Source organism: Akebia trifoliata, chromosome 3 (genome assembly GCF_017979445.1).
Source record: "Akebia trifoliata isolate Shusen 1 chromosome 3, ASM1797944v1, whole genome shotgun sequence".
Taxonomy (NCBI): Eukaryota; Viridiplantae; Streptophyta; class Magnoliopsida; order Ranunculales; family Lardizabalaceae; genus Akebia; species Akebia trifoliata.
In genome coordinates, this window is record NC_141377.1 from 50,913,466 (window position 1) to 50,938,800 (window position 25,335).

General features: G+C 34.1%; 2 protein-coding genes across 5 annotated transcripts; one reads left to right on the forward strand and one right to left on the reverse strand.

The window, feature by feature from the left end:
- Nucleotides 1-9,387: 9,387 nt before the first annotated feature.
- LOC147407770 (Serine/Threonine-kinase, putative (Protein of unknown function, DUF547)) lies at nucleotides 9,388-18,290 on the forward strand. 4 transcript variants are annotated; one of them, XM_086436513.1, is made up of 10 exons: nucleotides 9,388-9,749; nucleotides 9,963-10,063; nucleotides 10,414-10,468; nucleotides 11,880-12,206; nucleotides 13,512-13,903; nucleotides 14,097-14,196; nucleotides 16,181-16,240; nucleotides 16,335-16,421; nucleotides 17,735-17,851; nucleotides 17,973-18,290. In XM_086436513.1, exons 2-10 carry the CDS (start codon nucleotides 9,990-9,992, stop codon nucleotides 18,288-18,290), a joined length of 1,530 nt encoding a protein of 509 aa, XP_086292639.1. In that variant the 5' UTR covers nucleotides 9,388-9,749; nucleotides 9,963-9,989. The 4 variants fall into 4 exon arrangements, with proteins under 4 accessions (XP_086292639.1, XP_086292641.1, XP_086292638.1 ...); XM_086436515.1 differs by having other exon boundaries at nucleotides 11,880-12,140; nucleotides 17,726-17,851; XM_086436512.1 differs by having other exon boundaries at nucleotides 9,390-9,749; nucleotides 17,726-17,851.
- Nucleotides 18,190-21,863, reverse strand: LOC147407771 (2-oxoglutarate-dependent dioxygenase DAO-like). Its single transcript, XM_086436516.1, has 3 exons — nucleotides 21,480-21,863; nucleotides 18,733-19,048; nucleotides 18,190-18,645 (listed from the first exon to the last, which is right to left on the reverse strand). Exons 1-3 carry the CDS (start codon nucleotides 21,806-21,808, stop codon nucleotides 18,391-18,393), a joined length of 900 nt encoding a protein of 299 aa, XP_086292642.1. The 5' UTR covers nucleotides 21,809-21,863; the 3' UTR covers nucleotides 18,190-18,390.
- Nucleotides 21,864-25,335: the final 3,472 nt, after the last annotated feature.

Here is a 25,335-nt window from a genome sequence, read left to right on the forward strand (position 1 = left end):
TGACCTGCGACGGTATGACATGGGGCTGCGTCCTGCGACGGGAAGACCTATGGCTGCGACGGTGCGTCCTGCGACTGCATCCTCCGACGGTGCTACCTGAGGCTGCAACAGGTTCACCTCTCTCTCTCTCTCTTAAGCTGCAAAAAACCTAAAGAATTTTTGCTCTTCCTTGATAACCCATGGAACCGAATCAAAACAAACCGAAATAAGGTCGGTTTGGATTGGTTCGGTAATAGAATAATTCGGTTCAGTTCTGATTCTCATATAATGGAATCGATCTTGGTCGGTTCGGTTCTAATTTTACTCTAAACCAAACCAAGTTGCACCCCTAGTCCAAATGTTTTTCATGAAGTTCAATTTGTAACGTAGGAGCCATATATGGTCAATGTGATTTGTTTGTCATGCTTTTGACAAACAAAACTTTGGATCATTTAGACATACCCTTCCATGTTTTGGTGACTTTTTGTGATACCCCCGATGCTTTCAAACTGATAACATATCCTTTCAATTTTGGCCTTTTGTTATTGACTGGTAAAAATGATGGATTGCTCTCTTCTTCTACCTCTAATTAGAAACCTTTGATTTTTGTCCACAAGTCATTGTCAATCCTTGCATAAGTCTTTTTTTTTTCCACTTTCATCTTCAATTCTTAAGGTAAAATAGGATTTCTAAGAAGTAGAAAATTATGGAGTTTTGATAGAAAAATAACACTTTTTCTACAAAATGTTACTGGGAGATTTAAAAGGGTAGGTTAAATTGAATGTATATAAAGTTGGATGGATTAAAAATGATTTACCATAGAGTTGAAAGTGCTTAAAATTGACATATGACTGAGAGAAAAGGGGTGTTTAATTACTAGAGTTTGAAGGTGTGGGAATTTAGGTCTTTTGCATGTCATCAATTTGAAAACACAAGAAATCTCAAATATTCATCAAAGTATGAAAGGGTATGTCTAAATCACCCTACAAATATAAGGTAGACAATAATACATGTTGGATCACCCATGCACAAAGTCTATGGTCCTACGAGATTATCATGTACCCCCAAATATTTTGAAGCATTGTTATTAGTATCTCCCAACAAAGGATACCATTCATTTAGGATATTTTTTTTTCTTTTTGGTATGATAGACAAATGAGTTTAATTATCAGAATAAGCATTAATTCCTCAAGGGTCACTTGCGAGGGCGTACACTCACTCATTGGATGTGTGTGATGTGTGGGTGTTGCACGTACCCCAAAATAGTCCTTGAACAAGACCAGGGTCTATGGACTGGGCAAAGCTCAGATACAGGTCCAATCTATTATCTAGAATGATACTCGTTTATAAATAACTAAATAATATATATACTGAAGCTAATGGAGCTCGAAGTTTTTTACGATTCCAATTGCACTAATTTTATAATTGGTAATTGGAATCGGAAGTGAAAAAAAAAAAAGGAAAAATTATTGAAAAAGGGTTAAATATTTTAATATATATATATATAAAATAATCTTTTTTTTTTTTTTCAAAAATTACCAAAAAAAAATGAAGTCATTGGATAGTTCTACCTTTTAAGGTGTTAAAATATATTATTTTACAAAAAATGCCCTATAAATACTTAAAACATTGGATTGCCCAGTATTTTAATAATTTACCAATTCAGCCTCCATTTAAAACACTGAATTATGGTTTTTAAATTCGTCCGAGATCGAGATGTATCGCCCGAGTTAACTCGAAATCGGAGCTGAACGGGACCAACTCACAAAGTCATTTTTTTTTTAATCAAGATTTATGATTTATGTTCATTTTTTTTATTTGACTCACCAGACATCTCAAACGTATCGGAAAACTCGTCCAAGATGACTCAATATCGAGTCTGGACAAGACGAGACGAAATACCAAGTTTAAAAATCATGCGTTGAACAATCCAACCAATTACTAAAACGTTGGACTGTACAACGATTTAATTTATTTTTGATAATTTTTAAAGAATTAACTTTTTTTTTATAAATATTAAAATATTTACTCCTCTTTTAGTAATTGCCCCTCACCACCACCGCCACACGCACAAAAATCAAATTGGAACCACCTATTGACACCCCTAGGTATGTAGAATAGCTAAGACCATCATTTCAATCAGCCCACCTCAGGTAGTTAAGTGTGGGTCATCATTTCACCCACTTTGCCGCAACACAAACTGTTAAGTTTGGTTAGCGACCTCTTGTGGGCCCCGAGGTTAGGATATTTGATTTAGTGGGCCTCGCCCTCGTTTGGATTATTGGCGGTTCCCGAATCTCCTAAGTGGCTAGTTCCCATATAGTAGCGTCAATTTGGGATTACCAAAGTCAACCCATCTGATCTTCACTTTTGACTTTTTTAATAAGATAAAAATCCAGATGTCGCATAAACACAGCAATATTGATCTACCAATTAAAATTTGTTTTTGTGCAGACCTAAGAGTGCCAAAGTGTTAAAATTTTGAAAAAATTACTTAAAAGATCATTGTGGAGGGACTACTTTCTAAATAGTCCCTAAATATTTTGTGGTATGTCGGCAGGATATTTTGTAAATTTTTTTTAAAAAAATGGTCTCTCATTATTGATGAACTCACCGTTTTTTAATTTACTGTTGAGTTCACCACTTTCATTTATTATCAAGTTCATTATTTACTGTTGAACTCAACGCTTTTTATTTACTGTCGAACTCACCATTATTTACTATCAAGGTCATCATTTTTTATTTACTATCGAACTTGACTCTTTTCCTTTACTGTTGAGTTCATCACTTTTTAAATAAAAAGTAGTGAACTCGATACTGGTAAAATCCACCCATTTTTAACTTTCGAATTTTTTCGACTAAAATACATGGAAAGATTGACTAAAAACTTGAGATAACAACTTGTTTACGTGATTTCAAAGAATCATTCTTGATCGATTTTCATCAAAAAACCAAGAAAAAAGTTATATAAAAAAAAATCAAAGTTTTTTACATAAATCTTTAAAATAATTGAAAATGACTTCTTCTTCCTTTTTAAATTCTTTCTGACGAAATGAACTCTCTGAAACACAATTAAGATGTTAAATATCTAATTTTTTTAGATAAAAATAATGAATTCAAATGATTAGAACATTCAATCGTGAGAAATGCAGGACATGAGGTTCAGGGATTCCTAAGAAAAAAAAAATTTATTAAATGCACTATTAAGAGATTGCACAAAACTTATAAATTATTTAGAAAGAAATCCCTATGTGAGGGTCCTTTAAGTAGTTTACCCTAAAATTTTAGTTCCCCCTAAAATACCTTCTTAAGTGAAACTCACATCTAGTGCTTCCTTACTCTCAATCATCGGCCCTCTACGAATAAAATAAGAATGAAATATTTGCATCGAGATTGACACTGATTGGAGTCATATGATATGAATGGCTTAGATGGAGTAATTGTACCCTCCCACACACCTATCTTTCAAGGAAAAAATCAATCAAAGGGTATCTTTAGGTTAGTTTGCCCAGATTATTGGAAGCAATTTTTAACTTCCAAACGTTCGAAGTGCTTTAGGCTTTAAAATTGGTCAAAAATATAAAAAAGAAGGCCCCACATTACGCTTTAGGAAAAACCTAGAGTAACCATGTTACACACTACGTCACATGTGGTGCGCTCAAAATCATAAATGCCTTCACTCGTATCTCGAGAAAATGCATCTATGGTTATGAGCACCCTACCACATAAGTACAGTGTGTAACACAATAAAAATGTAGTCACTCTAGAACGACTCCTTCCTTTTAACCATACTACGATCAAGGTAAAAAAAAAATCCTAGAATTAGTTTGGTTGTTTTTCTAAATTATAAAAATTATTCTTTTTCTTACTGGGTATCGAACTTAGTACCCATGGGTATTAATCACTTATTGGTCCGAAATTTCCATTGAGCCAACCCCCGGGTTCAAAAATTATCCTTTTATTATTATGTTAATTTAAAATTTCCTTTGATTAATATTTTTAATCACAATATATCCTATCAATATAAAATTATAATCCCACAAATGTGATTAAAAATACTGTTTTATTATTTAATTTTCAAAATCACCTTACTTAATATTTAAAATATTTTTAATTATAAAAAGGCCCGTATAACATATTAAACGATAATTTTAGGATAAAAAATTCGATTTTACATTTGAAAATTTTAAATTAATTACAAAATAAATTTAATCATGTATAAATCCTAATTTTATATAATACACGTGCTTTTGCACATACTCTGTACTAGTCATAATAATGCTACATTGACTGTTCATGTACAATTACGATCCATCAATTGGCACAACCTTAAACACATAATTTGGTTTTAACCAAACACCCCACAACTTTTGAAAAATGCTTCTAAACCTTAAAATGACTTCCTAACACTGTCAATAAACAATTGAGGCGTAATTGTGATTCATGTAAAAGTATTTTAAAGAGGACTTTTGTTTAAAGTAGAGTTGCAGCAAATAAGGTCTTAGTACATAGAACAACAACATGACTTCACATGGCTCTTTATCTTTACAAGCTTTCTTTGAAAATTATGGTTTAATGTAAGAGTAGTTTAATGTAAGAGTGGAACCGTTGGAATCTTTAGTGACAAGGATGTGAGGAAGTTCAACTGCCTTTTATCAACAATGAAGAGAGATCAAGCAAGTGGATGGCCCCCCTATGAGAGCTCTGTGGGCTCTTAACTTGAACATTTGTGATCTCATCCTAGTCAATGGGCCACGCCAGGCTAGGTCAGGTTTGGGTCGGGCCATAAAAGGTCCAGTTCTAATGGGTCTCAAAATCCTAGCCCAAGCCTGCCATCTAATTGATGATTGGGTTTGCCAGTTAATTTCTTATATATATTATAAAACTAGAGGAAAGAGAGTAAAGTTAGAGGGGTAATATTTAGAAAGTGGGGAAGAGAGAAAATACAATAAAATTGAAGGGAGGGAAGACCAAAATAATAAAGTGGGGTTGTGTGCACCTCACTCCTTTTTCTAAATGTTTATAAGGTCCAACTAGCCTTACTATATTAGTAAGGATTTCACCCTTACTAAGGGCCCTTGGGCCCAACCTGTAGCATACAAATCCATGATTTGATGCTTTAAGGTTTTAGAGGACATAATTCTGTGAACTTTAAATTATTTTTCTTTTTAAAAGAAAAAGTAATTTTTTACCGTTGAATTTTAATTTTAAATTTGAGAGTTTTGTGGAAGTTTAGAAGCTGTCCATTTTCAAAACCCTAATCAAGTTCAAAGGAAATTGTTTTTTGATTCTTTTTTTTTTTTCTAAACTTTTCCATGAAATCTAAAGGATTATGGTTTTAGTTGCTAATATGCCAATATGCTAATCCATTCGAGCAAAAAAAAAAAAAAAAAAAAAGATGTTATACACAAAAATCATCCAAAACTTTTTTTAGTTTTTTGTGAAACACTTTTCTTACTAACTTAGTAAGATTTTGACCCTTATTATTAAGGGTAGTTTTGCTCAAATTAGTTACCACATTAGCAATCCAACATCACAACCCTCTAAATTTTCATGGAAGAACTCAGATCCCAAAAAGATTTTTTTTTTTTTTTTTAATATTCTTTTTAGCTTGATCCGAGGTTTTAAAAATGGATAGCTATCAAACTTCCACATAACTCCCAAATCTAAAATTAAAATTCAACGGTGAAAAATAACTTTCTTCATAAATAATTTATAGAATTTTGCTCTCTACAACCATGAAGCATCTAATCATGTTTTTGGATGACAGAAGCTGACCCCAAGGACCTTAAAAAGGGATAGTCAAACTCTTTTTTTTTTTTTTTTTTTTTTTTTATGATGGGGTTCGGGACTTGTAGGCCTGACTAGCAGGGTTGTGGCAATTGACCTTTTAGAGCACCATATCTTGCCCAAATCCTCGAGGTACATGTAATACCCCCACATTCAAGGTAAGAAGGGATAAATCCCTGTGAGTGTCTGACAAAGGGGTTTGAACTCAAGACCTGTGGAGGGAATTCCTTGGCCATTGCACCAACGAATGTTGGTTAAATTATCCAAAACTTAGACAAGGAACATTGAAGAAATTACAAACAAAGCAGATCCTAAGAACCTGTCATGGTCCTACACACTAGATCAACTTATGGTGATCAATGGAACACGAGAAACATTAAAGATCAAATCTTTTACAATTAATTAAATTAAAGGAGGGAGATGGAAATATATCATGGAACCATCAACTTTGGTTCATGTGTAATCATGAAGGAGGTGATGTCTTTCACCAAGATTGTGATCCCATTAAAGAAAATGAATATTGGTATCAATCTGCTCCATCTTCAACTTCTACGATGAAAATCAATTTGTTTTGTCCAAGATAAGCTGGTGACAGGGAACTAAAAAAAAAAAGAAAAATGTCTACTACCTCGACTGTCAAGTTAAAAATAACAGGTGATTTAGAAAGAAGTCCCTCTCATCTGTTGCATTTGGTAAGTATGCAGTATTGTTTTTGTTGGAAATACATAGATTGTATTTCTTGTGACTGAATATAGAAAATCCTTGTGGAGAATCCATTTGTTTAGTTGTGATTTTGGTATTTGTATTTGTATTTTTTTTGTTTAGCCCACATTGAATTAATAAAAAATAAAAATCAGATAATGTAACTCTTATCATATTATTGCTTCTTTAGCCTTGAAATTAATAAAGATAATGGGTACTAGGTAGGTAGATTCATGTGCATGTGGAGATCCAAGAGGGAAACCCAAGGTTTCTAGTGGGATTTGGATTCAATTTTCGAAAATCCTTAGCATGTGTGCACTTGCGACCCGTACATTTCACAACAAGCGCCGGCTAAGACTTGGGAGTTAAATTGAGTAAGTTTTTGTTCAAATTTTATTTGAAAAATCCAATTCAAATTAAATTACTTTTAAACTTTAAAATTCAATCGTTTGAGTCTCTTCATTGTGTCCTTAAATTCCTTAATGTTTGTGTATGTTCTAAACTAGTGCAAGAGAGAGACAAGAACTAAGGGTTTGGTGACTGGTCGAATAACCACCTTTTTTTATTTTATTTTATTCCTTCGTTTTCTCAATTTTATAAACTCATAAACTTCACAGCATCTTTATCTCCTTCACGTAACCTAGTTGATTAATCATCATCTACTTTATTATTATTGCATTAAGAGAGCAAATAATTTAGTGAAATTTATTGTAACATTCCAATTAGAGTACCCTCTTGGAACATGAGCCATTGTATCTTGGAGAGCGGGCGCCTACAAAACTATGGTACTGTAGTAAGGGTGAATTTCACTTTGGGACAATGCATTATCGCATGTCTCAATCTTAATTCAAAAGACAAGTACTAATTTTTCATTACATTCAATTCAAAATTTTAAATTATCTAAATTTTTTTCACTCACTTTTGTTACCAAGTTTCCAACAATTTGTATGTGTACTAAAGTGCTAGTCATCATCATTAAAGCCTTTATCTTAAATATTTGTCAATTAAAGGAATCACGTTCCTCCGTTCTAGTCACATCTTCAATGATTGAAAATGTGTTCAGTTATGTTTTCACCATTTCCATCGACATTCTCTTATATCTTCTTCACACTCTTTTAAGACTTTGAAGTTTAATATTTTTTCTAATTGGGTTGTAATCGATTTCTATCGAGTATGTCCAAATTGTTTTGATTGACTTCTCCTAATTTATTATTTAGAGTTGTGATGACTTGACACTCTTTTTTCATACGCTCTTTAAGTAAGTGAGCGTTTGAAAAAAGAACGTAAATTTATCACCAATCTATTGTTTAGTGGAGACACTCCTAAATTTTTTCAAATGCATTCATTTCTAATTTTGTTTTGATTTATTAACTAATTTCAATAATTAATAACTAGAATGTGGCATGTATTGGTTGGGCTTATTTGTAATTTAAATATTGATTAAAAGATTTTTGAATATTATATGAGAAAAGAGGTTTTTTTTTTTTTTTGAAAAAAAATTAAGAAACCTAAGTATGGGCTGCAATTTTCTTCTTTTAAAAAAAAAAAAAAAAAAAAAAAAAAAATCAAAATGATCACTGATTATATTAAGTTTAAATATAAAAGTTGAGGCATTTATGACCACTCAAATTTTTGTGTCTAACCACTTCTATTCCGTCTTCTCTATTATAATAGTAAAAATATATCTGTCATTTACACATAATGTGTAAGGTCTGTGTTCTTGATTATGAAAAATTACTTTATCATATTAGTATAAAAAATTAATTAGTACACATTGAATCTATATCAACCGCTACAACATCATCCAATTCATGATTGGAAGACTGTTGATTCCATCCACTAGAGCTGTACATTTGTGTATCGAATACAATCCAAAATTTCTGGTTCGATTTGTTTACATAGGAATCCATAACCAATCCCAATGAGATCAGGTAATGTTATAATTGTTATACCTATACTCTACCCAACCCAATTTTTGGGGTAATTTTCGAGCAAGTTCAAATCTATTAATTTTTTATATTAAAAGTATTTTATTTCAAGACTTAATATAATTTGTTTGAATTATATAAACAGTTCATTTATAAAATAAAGTTTAAAACTATAGATATGTAAATCCATAATTTTTGTAATTATACAAATAGTTTAATTTCTAAAATAAATTTAAAAATAATCATATATAAATCTTACATTAGAAGAAAAAAACATGGTGGAGGGAAAATAGAAATTGTCTTGGAAAAATTGGTTTGAATACAGATATCAAGTAAATTTCAGATCGATTATGGGTTCGATCCAGTTTTAGGCTACGGAAATCGAACCAAACCAAGTCAGGTCTGATTTGAGTGTATTTCAGGTTGGGTCTGGGTTTGGGTACGATTTTCTATTCGGGTTTGGGGACGGTAACTAAAATCCATGAAACAACAGTTACAGATTACCCGTACAAGTGACCAATAACAATAAATAAATAAATAAAAAAGATCCCTTCTTGTGAGTCATGTCTGGTGATCTCATGCATTTTTTTATTTGTTATTTTTCGTTGAAATGATGAAGGTCAGAGATAATAATGAATATATTTTGGTTGGATTCTACTACCTAACATACAACAAAAGAGATCTATGTGACATTTTAACGTATCACACTCTTACCTCATATTATACTAATAAATTTTTTTTTTATTGAAATACAAATCTTTTATTACATATACAGACGGTTTGTTGGAAATTGAATTAAGAGTTAAAACTAATCACAAAATATCATAAATCAAAATTATTTTTTTAAAAACCAAATTACAACAATGTTTTGGTTCTAAGATTGTAGCATCTCCAATGTATAATTTGAGATTATTTTTTGTGGATTAGGAAGAGCAGAAACACCTACTCCCCTAGTTATTTCATTTTCATAAGTCATTATTGCTTACCTCTCTCTCTCTCCCTAATTTAATGATTCTGTATCATAATAAAAGACTGTAACAGCCTCTTTCTCTCTCTAAAATAATTGATTCCCACTTCAACTTTTTCTTCTTGGATTGAATCATATCTTCTTCTCTCTGAGATTTTGTTGCTTAAAATCCAGTTAAGAAAATCTCAGATTAGTTTCTTGATGAAACAGTTGATACCCACTCCTTTATTTAGTGTTGGGTTACATCTATTTCTTTTATTAGAGGTATTGAAGCCTATTTTAGTCTCTCTGTATTTCTGGGTTCTTCTTTGGTTTCACTCCATCATCTCAGCATTCTTTCTTGAGATTCAAGTTGGGTGTTTCTCCTTTAAATTTATGGTCAGGTAAGGTTTAATTACTAATATCCTTTCCTTTACACTTCCAATCTCATCAATTTAGTTTGTTGGTTCTCTTGTTTATTTCTATTCCATTTGTTTCAGATGGCATTTTGTGCTCAGCAGTCTTATTGTGCACTAAGCTTCCTATCTTTTTTGTTTCTAGATTTTTTTTTTAAAGTTGTTTTAATGTTGAACGAAGCTATTGTTGGATTCTCTCAGGTTTTGAGAATTTTAAGGAGGGGAAAGATGCTAAGAGTTAATTGTCATACACCTTCTTCATCATGTCTTTCTACTCCCTCCTCACACATGAATTTGCCAATGTAAGCTGTTAGATTCTCCATTATAACATTAATACTTGAAGTAAGATTTGGAACTTGGAGTCATTTTTCAGGATATAGTTCCAAATTACTGAGAGAATTAAAGTTTGTTTGTAGTAATGTTTACTTGTTTTAATCATAGAAAGATCAAATGGTAACCAAACTTGTAAGTCTGACATTTAGAATTATGTTAGAACGACTCAGCACATTTTTCTTCCAAAAAAAGAATAATTTCTCAGGGTGTGGGGGAAGGGTGTTCTTTATTGATTAAGTATCTTTCAATTCAAAGCATCAAAAACTTTAAAAAAAAATTGATCCAAGTACATGCTTTTAACCTGTTGCTTATGTCGTAGTGTTTCTATTTGCAGTGTTCCCAAAAATGGATTGCCCAATGATGTATCCAGTCCTGTGAGCATTCTAACTCTTTCTTTGTTTCTATGTTCATTGATATTTTTTATTATAAAACTATGATTGGGAGCTTTTTTTTTTCCATTTGATGAATGTCTCTCTCCTTGAATATTGGTCCAAATTAACAAATGTATTGAAGGGATTGAATGATTGGTAGGCCTTGCGTACTGTTAGAATTTCCATATTTAGAAAAATATGTGAGTTACATCTGATAAGGGAAAGAATTAAATTGTGGGTGATCCCAGACAGTTTATCCAAAACAGTTCTTTAAAACAATATATTAGAAGATAGGCAGGGTACTACTAGTTACTCTTTGTTTTGACCAAACATATGGCGATAAAGGTTTAATAATGGTGATGATGATCTCTTTATATGGATCAAATCAGCTTAAGTCAATATAAGGGCAATCTCAATTCACAACTCTCATTCGATCATTTCTGTTGCCTGAATTAAGATTCATACTGGTGGTATCAGTTCCAAACTAACAGTCTACCACAATTTTAATTATTGTTTGCTTTACATGGGCTAGATAGAGTTTTGGAGCTTAAACTAGTGCACACAACACTGAGGCAGCCAGTTTTATTCTATCTTATCTGCCCCAAATGAATAAAATGGCATCTTAATAAATCCCCATACGCCTTGTTAAATTCATGGGCTTTGATGGTGTTTTTATACTTGGTTGGCAAAGGGGCATGATGCTGCTACTGTTTTAAAGCAGCTTGCCTCAAGGTTGTAGTCTTTGGAAAATGTGGATGGTTCACACTTTTATGCATGATGAATGCTTTGTATCAGAGGCATGCAGCTTACATGCATATGTTGTTGGTGGTAGGTTGTAGTAGTTTAAAAAAAGTTTAATTTTTGTCAATTTTTGTATCCCCACCACACAAACACACATATATCAACGTATGGTGCGCACCACTTACACGGGGCATTAGAAATGGTATAGAAGGTGTTAGGCATCCCCCTTGGTTAAAGCCTCACACACAGACACATAAGGTGTAGAGTGTTTTGTGGAAGCCCATCCTCATGGCATGAGCTGCAAACACCTTTTAAAGTATTGATTCCAATTGGCTTAAAACTCATTTGACTAACCCCCCCGGCCAACACACAAACAAACAAAATAGGAGCTCATTCTAAGTTTTGAGCTTTACTACACATCTCCCATCATCATTACATGGATCTAGTAGTGTAGTATGCAATATATTTGTAGGGATAACAAAACCTCTGGGTGTTAAATGGCCAACTTTGTATACAAATCTTTAATTGAGCTGACAATGTACATATAAATATGTGCCTAGCATTCAATTTTCGGTTATTCCTTAAAGTTAACAAGTCTAATTTTCTAGTGCGATTCTGTTCTAGCTTAGATTCTGTTTATTTGAATACTTATCCCTTGGACTATGTAATGCAGGCTGCTGCAGAACTGATCAAGGAGATCGCCTCGCTTGAGTTGGAGGTTATGCATTTGGAACAATATCTTCTTTCACTCTATCGGACAGCTTTTGAAAACCAGCTATCCACCTTACCTTCTGTTGTCAAAGACCAAGGCTTTAGATCTTATCTACAAAATAAGACGGGATCATTGTTGCAGGATGTGACAACCCAATCTTCGTTCCATCATGATATTGACATTCCGAGAAGTGCTAGAATCCAGCATAATCTAACTTCCCATGTATGTGGTTCAGCTGGTTCAGATAATCACAGTTTCACTCCTTGTCCCAAAAATACGTCTAAAAGAGTATGCATGTCACCTCAAAACTTGTACTATGTTTTGTTATTTATATATTTTAAAATATTTTGTGTAAAATTTGGTATGTTTTTCTAGATTTTGTGTTTAAGAACTAAGCTTTTTTTCTCATAATTAACCTTCAATATTATCACATACTATATGGTGAAAGGAATTTCATTGCTTCACAGATGATCATGGGTCTTGTGCCTGGAGCCTTACATTTCCATCTTGAGGCTTGAACTTCAAGATTCTTGCAAAATCTCCCAAGTTTTTGGTAGTTCTATCTTTTAAAGGAAAGATAATTTATGCATTTTGTTGTGCAGAAGCACCCAGATAACCTACAATCCAGACGATTAACACACCAAGAAGTATGCAAAAAAGAAGAAGAAGAATTACAGATCACACAAGAGACAAGATTTACATGGTTCGGCAAAATTGCCTACGTCCACGGGAGCAATGAAAATTTCTTATTGATGATGTCACAAAAAATACAATACAATTTAGGTTTTCCAGAGAATATATTTGTATGCCATCCTAGGGCTTCCCACGTATTTTCTAATACCGACAAGAACCCCCGAGAAGTTGTATGGACGCCAAAAACAATGCGAGGTAAAGGGATTGCCGTCCCCCCGTGTAAGGAATTCAACCCGAAATTCCTAACCTGTGAGAAACAAAAATAGAGAAAAACACATGTTGAAAAAAGGAAAACAATCACACGCACAAGACAATATTTACGTGGTTCGGCAAGTTGCCTACGTCCACGAAGTTGCAGGGATTTCACTATTATCGAGAAGAATTACAAAATACGGCTCAAGTCCCAAAAACGACAACCAAGACCTTCAAAAAATCCTAATCACCAAAAACGACTTCTATATATTATGCAAGCCTCCACTCCATGGACTAAGCCTCAGAAAATTTCCCATCAAAATACCACGCAACATTATTCGGGTCGGGTCGGGTCGTCAACCGGATCAAACATAACTAGGCTCCACAAAGCCCAACACCCCGAACCCCCAGCACTATGCGATGAATTAAGCTGAGATTAGGGCCATAAATAGCATATTCCCTTCTCCTTGTTTCTTAAAACATATCTATGATCTTACTCATAAAAAAAAACATATCTATGATCCTATTTTCCCTTCATGTGTTTCATGAATAATTGTGAATGATGAGAGAGTATTTAGTTTTCCAATTATTCCATGTCTTTCTTCTCTCCCACCTTATGTGTTGCATTTTCTTATTATGGTTTTCTCTATTTATTATAAGAACACTTCATCCAACTTTTCTGTAATGATTTTTGTGTACTTCTCTCAGGTTATAGAGAAAGCTGATTCAGGTCTTCGCAGCCTGGCAGATCACCTTGGTGCTTCTCTTACTGATCATGTCCCTGAGACCCCCGATAAACTTTCTGAAGACATTGTCAGATGCATATCTGCTATTTACTGCAAACTTGCCAATCCCCCTCGGTCCTTTATAAGCTTGTCTGATTCTCCTACTTCGTCCTTGTCCTCGTCAAATACATTTTCACCACAGAATCTTCATGATAACTGGAGTCCTCAGTTCAGTGAGGAATCAACAGTGAATCCTTGTCAACCTAAAGGTATGAAAGATAAAAATGGACCATATGCTGAAATGATAGAGGTTCAAAAAATATGTCTAGATGATGACAAGTTTAATTATGCCGCTTCGGTGCTGAAAATTTTCAGGTATCCCATGTTCACCTAGATTATGAAATTATTTTTGGTATATCTAGTGTTTTTTTTTAAAGTAAATTTTATGAAATTAAACTGGCTAACATTTTCAATATGTAGTTAAGGAATAGGTTTAGTAATCCATTCTTAAGTATCACATTTTTACTAAACACAAGGTCTTGAATGATGAATTTTATATGCTTTGTAGGTCACTGGTTCAACGTCTTGATAAGGTTGACCCAAGGAAGATGACACGTGAAGAGAAGCTCGCATTCTGGATCAACATTCACAATGCCTTAGTGATGCATGTATGTCTTTCTAAAGCTGAACTCACTTGATTTACTTTGATGCAATCTATGGTCTAGGACTCTAAATACTGCAGAGTATTTTTGTCTGTAAATGAAATTGTTTTTTCTATGGTGCTCAAGATCGGCTCCGCACACAAGATGTGCATTGCATATTCTAAGGAACCTCAAGAGCACACTTTAAAACAGCTCAGCTAAATTAAGTGTGGCTCAGTGCATGGTGTTGGCACTGACCATTCATGAGGTTCAATCTAGGAGATATGACATAGGACAAAGGCAGTACAGAAACAAATACTCAATCTAAGGCCAATAAAACTTACTAGATAGGGTTGATGAGTGTTATGTTTTATGCCTCGTATTCTATTGTCAAAAGAGATTGTTGATTTCAGGTTCAGAAACCTATGGTTATAAAAGGGCTGTACCACACCACCAGCTGCAGATAAAGGGGAACAAAAGCCCTTTCTTCACACAACATAGAATCAATAATTGATCCAGGAAGGCTTTGATTGTACAACCACTTTCGATCTTATTTTATCGCATACATTGTTAGATCTAGGGATCTGCATCCACAATTAGCATTGTACCACTTGTTTTCCCTCTCTGATCAATATATTATACTTTTCACAAATTAGCATTGTACCACCTATGTAACAAAGATACTTTCTCAGAATTTTCAGTGTCAGACAGAATGATGTGCCCACTTTTCAGACATACAAGCTCACTTTAGGAAAGAAATATTTAATTTATTAAATTATTTTATTATATTTCACCTTATCTTCATGCATTATTACTATTTTGTGTAATTAACATCAACTAATCTGTTAAGAAGATGCATGTCAACATTTGGAAATGGTATGGATGTGCTAGCATATTGGGTTTGTTGTAGTCAGCATGTCTATCACGTCTTACACATGCCTGACACTGATTCATGTGTTCATCTCTTTGTCACATAGTATTGAACTAATAACTTACAAATCATCGCACCTTGCACAGCATACCATCACACCCGATCTTTAGGAAATCGATTCCCAGACTGAAAACATTACTCTATTATAGAAAGAAATCTCATTCTATTCCATATTCAATTATCTTTTACTCCACACATACCTTGAATTATAGCAATGCATTATTAGAACTACTTATTGATGACCTTAGAAACTTTCCTAGTTCAGTATGACACAGATTACTCACCATCATCGATGCCTTGTCCCAAAGATTTGTTGCCGTTAAACAAATCATGTTTCTACATTCAATTCTGTCCAGATGTCTAATATGACTCAAATTACTAAATACAAAATAAAACTATTAGCTAATAATAAAAAATTGTGGAACCCAAAACCATACTAAAGTAGTTTTGGTACAACACTAATAAAAAACAAATCAAACTACTAATATTGGCATGATTCTGCAAATTGTACAATAAATTGCATTATGTTAGGTCTTATTCAAGGGTTATTTGAATAAGTGACCTATTGGAGTGCATCAAGATGTATATGGGCGTTAATGAGCGTGGCTGACCTGTAACGTGCCAGCTACTAAATTCCAGGCTGGGTCAGGATTGGGAAGACTCATTAAGCTAAAACATGTTCGACGGAGACACTGAAGAAGAGGAAGCCTTGGAGGCATAAGCAAAATTGAGATCACAAGGGGCAATTCGTGAGAGTCTGAGCAATCATGGGATCACGTCACCTTACACATAATATAGGAAGCAAGTACAGACTAATCCACATCCCTACCTACTTGGCATAAAATGTTATCCTTGGCTTATATAGTACTCGGATTAAGATGGGAGGATGAGAAGCTCTTGATTCTCTTCCTGTGCATTACACTTAGGACATGTGTACATCAGTCGGGACCACGTCTGAAGGTCCCCCACGGGGAATTTCCTTAGCCAAATAAAACCCTTTCGAATTTGTCTTTGTGGGCTCTCTGATACAAGAGAGTTGCTTTAGCTAATGTTTTTCTTTTTGCATGGTTCTTTTTGCAGGCATATTTAGCATACGGAATTCATCGTAACCGCATGAGAAGTACATCCCTCATTCTAAAGGTAATAATTGGAGTACTAGCTTTCTGTTTGTAATCAAAGTTTTAATGATATGCTCTTTATATTTTCATTAAGATTTTGAAAATGCCGTCTTCAGGCAGCATATAATGTGGGGGGACACTCCATAAATGCTTATGTAATACGAAGCTCCATTCTAGGATGTTGTCAGCACCGTTCAGCATCGGTATGCTTCTTATTTAAGATCAAAGATCCTCCATACACAGATTGTTTTGAAAATCACATATTTTTGAAAAATCAAAAGTTGGATAAAAAATATTCCACCTATAGATATTACGATGTTTTCCCAATTTTCTTTAACCATTAAGAAGAATATATGTCAGAAACATGGATTTAGGCAGAATTGAGTGGAGGAACAGGTCCGTGTAGCCAATCCCAAATATCAGGGATAAGGCTTCGATGGTGATGGAACATAAAAGAATGTGCACACACGTGTTCAGGTGGGGTGGGGGCTACTTGCCCACAGGTTTTCATGTGCAAATTTTTACATGGGTCCGCTAGATCCACATGCAGATGAGTCTAGGGTGTGAAATAACAAAACAGCAAAAGGCAAAAAATTGCACACAAGGATTTACTTGGTTTGGCAGTGGGCCTACGTTCACGGATCAAAATAAGAACAATCACAATTTTCTTATATGTTTTACAACCCTAGAGATCTCTATTTATAAAACCAGGAGTTACTAAAACATGTAAATCTCCCCAAATAGGAAACCCCCCAAAAGTAGAAAACCCTTTAGAAAATATTAGCATGCTCAAAGTTTGAAGCTGAAATCCACTTGAAAATGAGTTGAAGCTGTTTTTAAGTGAGAATGGACTCCTCATGGAGTTACTCAGAAAAAGTCAAACCAGCCTCAAACTTCTAATCTTTCTAATTGCATGCTCAAAGTTTTGGTGAAATGGCTAGTTCGATCTAGTCAAACTTTTGATTGGGTATTTGGGTTATAAGTTTTAGAATTACCTAATTTTTTGTGAACCCTATGTTGTGTATAAGATGTCTTGTATTCTGTTGCGCTACGTAGAGTTGCAGGGGTGTAGGGGGCAGGGCCCCCGCTGCCAAAATTTTTTTAGGGTTATGAAAAGGGCAATTATGTAATATTTTCTTAAGGGTTTTCTATTTTTAGGGAGTTTCTGTTTGGGAGAAAAACACGTTTTAGCAACTCATGGTTTTATAAATAGATATCTCTAGGGTTGTAAAAGTTTAGAGAAAACAGTGATTTTTCTTGATTTGATCCATGGACATAGGCACCTTGCCGAACCACATAAATCCTTGTGTTTTGTGCGATTTTGACCTCTTTGTTGTTTCGTTTATTTTCACAGAACCATGTGTTGTAGTTTTTAAAGAGGAAGAAAAATGAGCAAAGAAAATGCTAGTTCATAGATGTGTAATCATATATTGTACTTGAAGCCAAACAAATAATCGTTTAAATTGGTTTGATCCTCTTGACTATTTCTTACAAAACTTGACTGCAGTGGTTACAGAAATTTTTCTTGCCTGGAACAAAGCTCGAGAGTGGGAGTAAACATGCCTATGCCCTTGATTACTCAGAGCCACTTGTTCATTTTGCACTTTGTTCAGGGGCATACTCTGATCCGGCGGTATGGGTTCAGTCCTCTATTCATGTTTTAATTAGTTACAATGTTTTAACTTTTGTCAAATACTTTATATGGCCCGAATCACTTGGGAAACTAAGTTTTGTTAGGTAATTATTTGTTGTAGGTTCGAGTTTACACAGCGAAGAGTGTATTTCAAGAGCTCAGTCTCGCCAAAGATGAGTTTATTCAGGCTAGAGTCTCCATTTACAAGGACAAGAAGGTTATCCTACCAAAGATTCTGTATTATTTTGCAAAGGATTCTTCACTAAATTTATCTGGCCTCCTCGAGCTTGTCCATGCATGTCTATCCGACGATCAACAAAAAGCTATCAAAAGATGTCTAAAGGGAAGATCTGATGAGTACATTGAGTGGTCACCATACAATTCTTCCTTTTGCTATGTAATCCACAGGGAACTAAACAAAGGGAGAAAACCCATCTGACCAACCTTTGTAACGAATTATTTGCGCTCGAGTAATTTAGGAGCTTGTTATTATTATGTTCTTATAATATTTAATTAGTGTTCCTTCGCACTTGAGTAATTTAGGAGCTCGTAGTAAGGCGTAGTAGTTCCAGAGCTTCACCAGCTCGTGATCCACTTGACAATCGAAGCTTTCGAAAATCTTCATGAGTGATAGGGATGAAGAGACGAGGATGATCTGAGTCTACAAATTCTTGAGGAGCTACCACCGCATCCTCCTTCGGTCCTAAGAGAAACAATGCGATTGAAACACGTGTCACTGCTTCCTTACATTGCACACGATGCTTCACATTGCGGAACATGCCATTGCTCCAAATCTTCATGCACACGTGCACAAATTTCAATTAAAACATATTTGACATTATTCACTTAGAAACCCAGCGTTTAATGATTATTAAACTTACCGTTGCCATGTCCCCGAGATTCACAAGGAGAGTCCCTGGTAAGGGATCAATGGGTACAAATGAGCCTGATTTATTCATCACTTCAAGGCCACCAACACAGTGGTCTTCTTGAAGTATGGTTAGGAAGCTAGAATCTGTGTGTATACAAACCCCAGAGGTGCCTATAGTTTCCTCTGTGAAGTTGTATTTGTTAATCCTAAATTGGCATGTCCACCCCTTTACCAAGTCACAGCCCAAACCCATGCTCTCTGCCAATTTGCCCCCGATGTCCGTCACTAGCTCATGTAATGCATGGGAATACGACTTGATTATGTCTCTGCGATAATTGCAATTGTCAAGAAAGTTTGGTTAGGATCAAATCAAGATCGATCAATAGTTGGTTCACTAGATCCAAAATGGTCATTAAAGAACAGAGATTATGGAGGAAGACTTGGTGACAAAGAGATGAAAATTTTTTATCATACGAAACTGTTAAAGATAATGATGAACTTTTATGAGAAAACCAAGAATTTTTTTCACAAAACTTAAGGATTGCCAAATAAATTAAAATACTTACCCTAAAGACTGAAGAGGCTGAGGACGATGATTTAAAATATAGAGTCAAGTGTTTTTGGCAAATGATGGAGATGAGGTTATTTCCATCATTTTCCATTAGTCTATTATAGAAGACCAGTACCAAGGAGAGTCCAACTTTGAAGTCGGTTGCCCACTTCAAAATTTTGAAGAAACTGTTTTTAATGCACAAGACGCTGACAAAAAATGACCTAATGCCTCGACATGTAACCAAAGACCCTTGATTTGTCTTCCTCAAATCATTCATCTTAAACCTCTTGGATGAAATCTTTTATCCTACTCTTTAACCTTAAGAATCTATCTACTTTGATCTTAAAATAAAGTTTACTATCCTCTTCAATATAAAGATTCTAACAATCATAAAACTTAAGAAACAAGACAGGATTTTTGAAACAGACATTGATATATTTTTGGATAAAAAAAAAATCAAGAGTTTTCTACAACGATTAAGATAAGGTTGAAAACGAAGATGAGGTTTAATATATTAGAAATATAGTTGTGCTGGGGTGGCACAAAGTGGGACACAGAGGTGACACAATGACGTGGTGGCATGCACATAACCGTAGATGCTTTTTTGCGAGATACGAGTAAAAAGCATCCATGGTTATGTGTGTGCCACCATGTCATTTGTGTCACCCATGTGTCCCCATTTGTGTCACTCCAGCATTTGTGTTAGAAATAACTTGTCATAAAGGTTGAAAAGCTTGAAGATGCATTTTTTCATCAATCTATAAGAGAAGACTGAGGTCAAGAGGACATGTCACCATGTCAAAGTTTTCTTTTTTCTTTTTTTCTTTTTTTTTTGACAAAAAGCATGTCATCAAATAGATATATCTCAAATGTCCACCATATTCACTGAATCCCTTAGGATTATGAGTATCGTTGACATATTAAAGAAGATTCGCACTTGTTACCCCTCACATGATCCCAAAATGCGTCCCTATTAAAGAAAAATGAAAATATTGAAGGGTCCATTTGGTGACCTCTTACCAAATCCATTCATAACAATATAGTAACCTGTTACCAATTCATCATGAATGGATTCGGTACAAAGCCATTGAATGGATTATTTCCCTATTTTTACTTGTTTTTTTTTTAGGGGAGGAGGTAACAAGTGCCCATCATTAAACAAAATTTTAAGTTCGAGGTCCATTCAATGATTTGAAGATGATGCTCATAATATAGTGAACAAACCTTTCAAGTTAATAATCATCAAAATATGCAACATATCACTAGCAACGTCACATAAATCATGAGTCGGGACACTTGCATCACAACATATGTTTTCCTCTTTCTTAAAGGCAAAATATTATTTTGTCGACTCGTGATAGCTCATCCAATTAATTCAGGGAAAATCACTTAAAGGACCATGGTAGTGGGATCTCTTTCTAATCAGTCCTCAAGTTTTAGGGTTTCTCTTAATAGTCCATTTGGTAAATATTTCTTTTCTAAACAGTCCTTAACCCCCATTCACCGCATTTCTCACGATTGAATGTCCTAAACGTTCAATCTCATCATTTTCATCCAAAATAGATTTTCAACATCCCAATCGAATTTTAGACAATAAAAATGTTGAGTTCATTAATAAATAAAAGAGAGATTTACTGGGCAGACCTATCTGCCGAAAAAAAAAATTCTTTTTGGGCTAGATTTTATGAGTCTATAACTATAAACAATTAAAATTATTTCAACGTGCGTTATAACATTGAGATAATGATTTGAGCCAAACCTCTGTAATATTTGAATAGTGTGTCTTAATCTTAAATTGGGTGTGATAAGTAAAAGTTGGGTATCAATAGAACTCTCTTAAAATAATAGGTTTTTCTAGTTACGAACGACTTTTGTATGGGCGTGAGTTAGGATTTTGCCCATTAATATCTCATTAATTTATAGACTTTGAAAATTCTTGTAAGGGCACAGCCCCACTCTAAATCCGCCCCAGACCTTTCGTGACTAAACATCAACTATTTTGCTGAGATGGGAAAAAAAAACACGTTTCCTCGAGATTTGTAACGGTGTTCTAGGGATACTTTCCATCTCCGACAGTTCTTTTGATGCTCATGGCCCCAGTACTCAGATGTCGTTTGCATCATATTATTTTCTTAAATTAAATACAATTTCGCTTCTTTTATAACACAAACACGAGAAGAAAAAAAAATAAATAAAAAGAGTACCTTTGGTGAGGGGAGGCTTCCAATTGATCACAGAAAGTGTGAACCGCTTCTTCGGAACCGATGTCGTATAGGCCCAAGGCCTCGTAGAGAGGGTTGCCCTCGCTGGGCGCCACGTATCCACTACCAGGGATCACATCAATGTTACGCCGTTTGATTTCCGTGGGAAGATCGAGGAGCGATCTGACGACTGACTTCATTTCTAACAGCAAGTTTGCTGGGATCTTGTGATTAACGATCCTAAAACATCCCCATTCCTTGCCCGCTTCCAGAAGCTTCGGGTACTCCACTGGAAAATTCTCCAGGTCGATTACAGCGATTCCACCTTCCATCTCTCTCTCTCTCTCTGAATGCCCCTAAAAGATTGAAAAAAACTGAGGGACCATGAAAAAAAAAATTTACTAAATGGACTATCTATGTATCAAGTTATCTCCCAAAATTTAACATTATTTAGAAAGAAATCCCTGCAACAGCAATTTTCCAATATTTTAAGGAAACTTGTCCGTGCAGGCACGCATGATGTCCAATTATTGTAAGGAAATGTGTCCACGTGATAGTGACAGGTACGAGCTTTGATCCGATAAACGTTGGATTGGACTCTTATTGTATAACCAATCTGACAAGAATGGATCCAGCTTTGATCCGATAAACGTTGGATTGGACTCTTATTGGATCAGGCTTTCTATCAGGTCTCAATATTCGGATCCAAGACCAATCTTAGACCAGTTGGATCGGCTCTAGATCAAGTCAAATTCCATTTGATATACAAAATGTAAATAATAATTTAATACTTCCTCACATTTTATGTGATCGACTCCTTATCGAATCACGACATAATTAATTTATAAATGGTCCAATAAATTATCAAATTGAATTCTTATTAGAATCAAAATCCTTGAACCATATGAACAAATAGGAATTCAAGTTTGATCCGATCAATTGAAAGCCTTATTGAGTATTAGAATTTTCTAGATCAAATTAAAATAAAGAGCTGATATTGACACCCCAACTTTTACTTATTATACCTCCATTAAAAATAAAGAAAATGAGTGAATCTCACTTACTTCCAACCGATTGACTTCATTTCTAGTAGTAAGTTTGTTGGGATCATGTGGTTAACGATCCCTAAACATCCCCATTCCTTGCCCGCTTCTAGAAGCTTGGGGTACTCCACGGTCAATTACAATGACTCTACCTTTCATCTCTGAATGCTGCTAAATGAATGAAAAAAAATTGAGGGACCTTCGTATTATAAAAAAAGTTTGAGAGTTCAAGTTTAATGTGAAAGATTACATCAAGTTATATAAGAAGCTTGCAAAAGATAACACGTTTCTTAGAATATAACTTGTTCAGATTAAAATGTTATTAGTCCCTAGCACTGACTTTTCTCTATCTCCTCGTAAAAAAGAAAAGGGGAGATTACTTAATGGTCTCTGACACTAATTTTTCTTTATGATTAGTCATTGACTTTTAGGGATGGGCTAAATCATCCATTTAGTAAATCTCACTTTTCTAATCAATACCTGAATCAGGGACCCACTTTAGACATTTCTCATGTTTAAAGTGTCAAAATTGCCCTAACTATTCAAACTCACCATTTTCGTTAAAAAAAATTTGGATTTAGGGCATCTCAATTGACTTTTGGAGACTCCATTCAAATGAGAGGACTGAGAAGAAAAAAAATAAGCCATTTTCAAAGGTTTTTTCAATTATTTTATTTGATTTTTAGATGAAAATTAATCAAGGATGGTTATTTTTATTTGAAATTATCTACAAATGTTGTTATATCAAGTTTTAGGTTGATTTTTTCATATATTTTAGTTGTAAAAACTTGAAAAACAAAAAAACAAAAAAAAAACAAAAACAAAAACATAAACGAGTGGATTTTACAACGTCAAAGTTGGTAATTTTTATTTTTGAGTTCACCATTTTTATTATCGAGCTCGTCAAAATATTATTGTGTACCTCACTAATTTTAATTATTGTTGAGCTTACCCATAATTATTGTCGAGCTTGATGCTGTAAAATCCATTTGTTTTCGTTTTTTTCGAATTTTTTCAATACAAGGAGAGATCAACTTAAAACTTGACACAACAACTTGTGTGGATGATTTCAAAGCAAAAGAACTATCCTTAATTGGTTTTTATCCAAAAACGCAACAAAAGAGTTGAAAAATTCTTTTAAAAAAATTACCTACATCTTCAAAATACTTGAAAAAATCTATAAAAATAACTTTTTATTCATTCTCAAATCTTTTTCATAGGAATAGAATCTCCAAAACTCAATTGGGGTGTTGAAAATTCAAATTTTTTTTTTTTTAAATGGTGAGTTTGAATGGTTAGGGAAATTTCAACATTGCATTCGTGAGAAGTGTCTAGAGTGAGGTTCAGGGATTGGTTAGAAAAGAGGAATTTACTGAATAGACTATTTAGTTAGGATCCTGTTCAGCACCAAACATTTTGGCTAACATTTTAGCCAACCGTAGAGATCATTCTCACCAAAAATCAGCTCATTCCAAAACTTCTAGCCCCATGTTTACAAGTTGAAAAATTGTGGACCATCCATTTTTTGTAAAACATTTTTTATGGGATTAGAAGTTTTGGAATGGGCTGATTTTTGATGATGATGATCTCCTCACCGTAAAGATCATTCTCACCAAAAATCAGCCCATTCCAAAACTTCTAACCCATGTTTTGAAAAAAAATTGCCAAAATGTTTAGTGCTAAACATTTCCCATTTAGTTAAACCACTTAAGTCAAAGACTAAATAATAATTAAAAATTCCACCAGGGACCATTAAGTAATTTTTCCAAAAAGAAAAAGAAAATTACTTAATACGGATTTCTTTGTAAGTAGTCACTGATTTAAGTCAATTCTGGATAGTTGACTCTAAACTTTTTCAATCTTAATGGTTCCTCACCCTCACTTTCCCTTCTAATATTTTCAAAATACCCAAATTACCTTTTTGTGATTCTTCACCTAGATATATTTTCGTAATCCATATGACATTTTTAATGATAAATGGTCATTGGAGAAAGATATAGGCCCAATTTTGAACATGTATACGTAATTGTCGATCTATTTTGATGGTTTGTGTTAAAAAATGATCATCGCAATTGAGATTCACAAAATTTTGAATATTTTAGTCCTAATGTTTGATGTGAGTGTCCATTTCGCGATAATAATATATGTATTTTGGGTATTTTGAGAAGATCTATGTATGTCAAGGCTGAAAATGAAAATTCAAAAGGTTGAGGTTGAAATTTAAAATTGGTGAGCTTGACAATTAGAATTTTTTATCTTGACAATTCCAATAGTTGAGATAAAATTTATAGTAGTTGACCTAAAATGGTCCCACGATTGGTGATTCCAATTGTCGAGGTCAAAGTTCCAATTGTCAAGCTCACCAATTCAAAATTTTACCTAGACGATTTAAATGTTAAACTCGACGATTTAAATGTCGTTCTCAAAGCTACAAATGTTGATCTTGACAATTTGGATTTCTAGTTTTTTTTTTTTTTATTACTTAAATACTAGATGGATCTTCTCGAAATAGCCAATACATATATTATTGTTGTGAAACAGACACTTGAATCAAACATTACAATTATGTCTTCAATTTTTTGCATTCGACTCAACCAAAATGTTCGAATCAAACAAAAAAGATTGGAAAATCAATACCTTGCAATTGTCGCCAAAAAGAATGTGAGTAGAATAGAGAATATTCCTTGGGGCCGCCCTTTAGGATCTGGGTGACCCTCAGCTCAACTAGTTGCATGTAGGACTTTCCAAGGGGGCAATGCGTGTGATCATGGAATTAGTTTCACGTGAATGGTGGGATACCCGCGATAAGTACACAC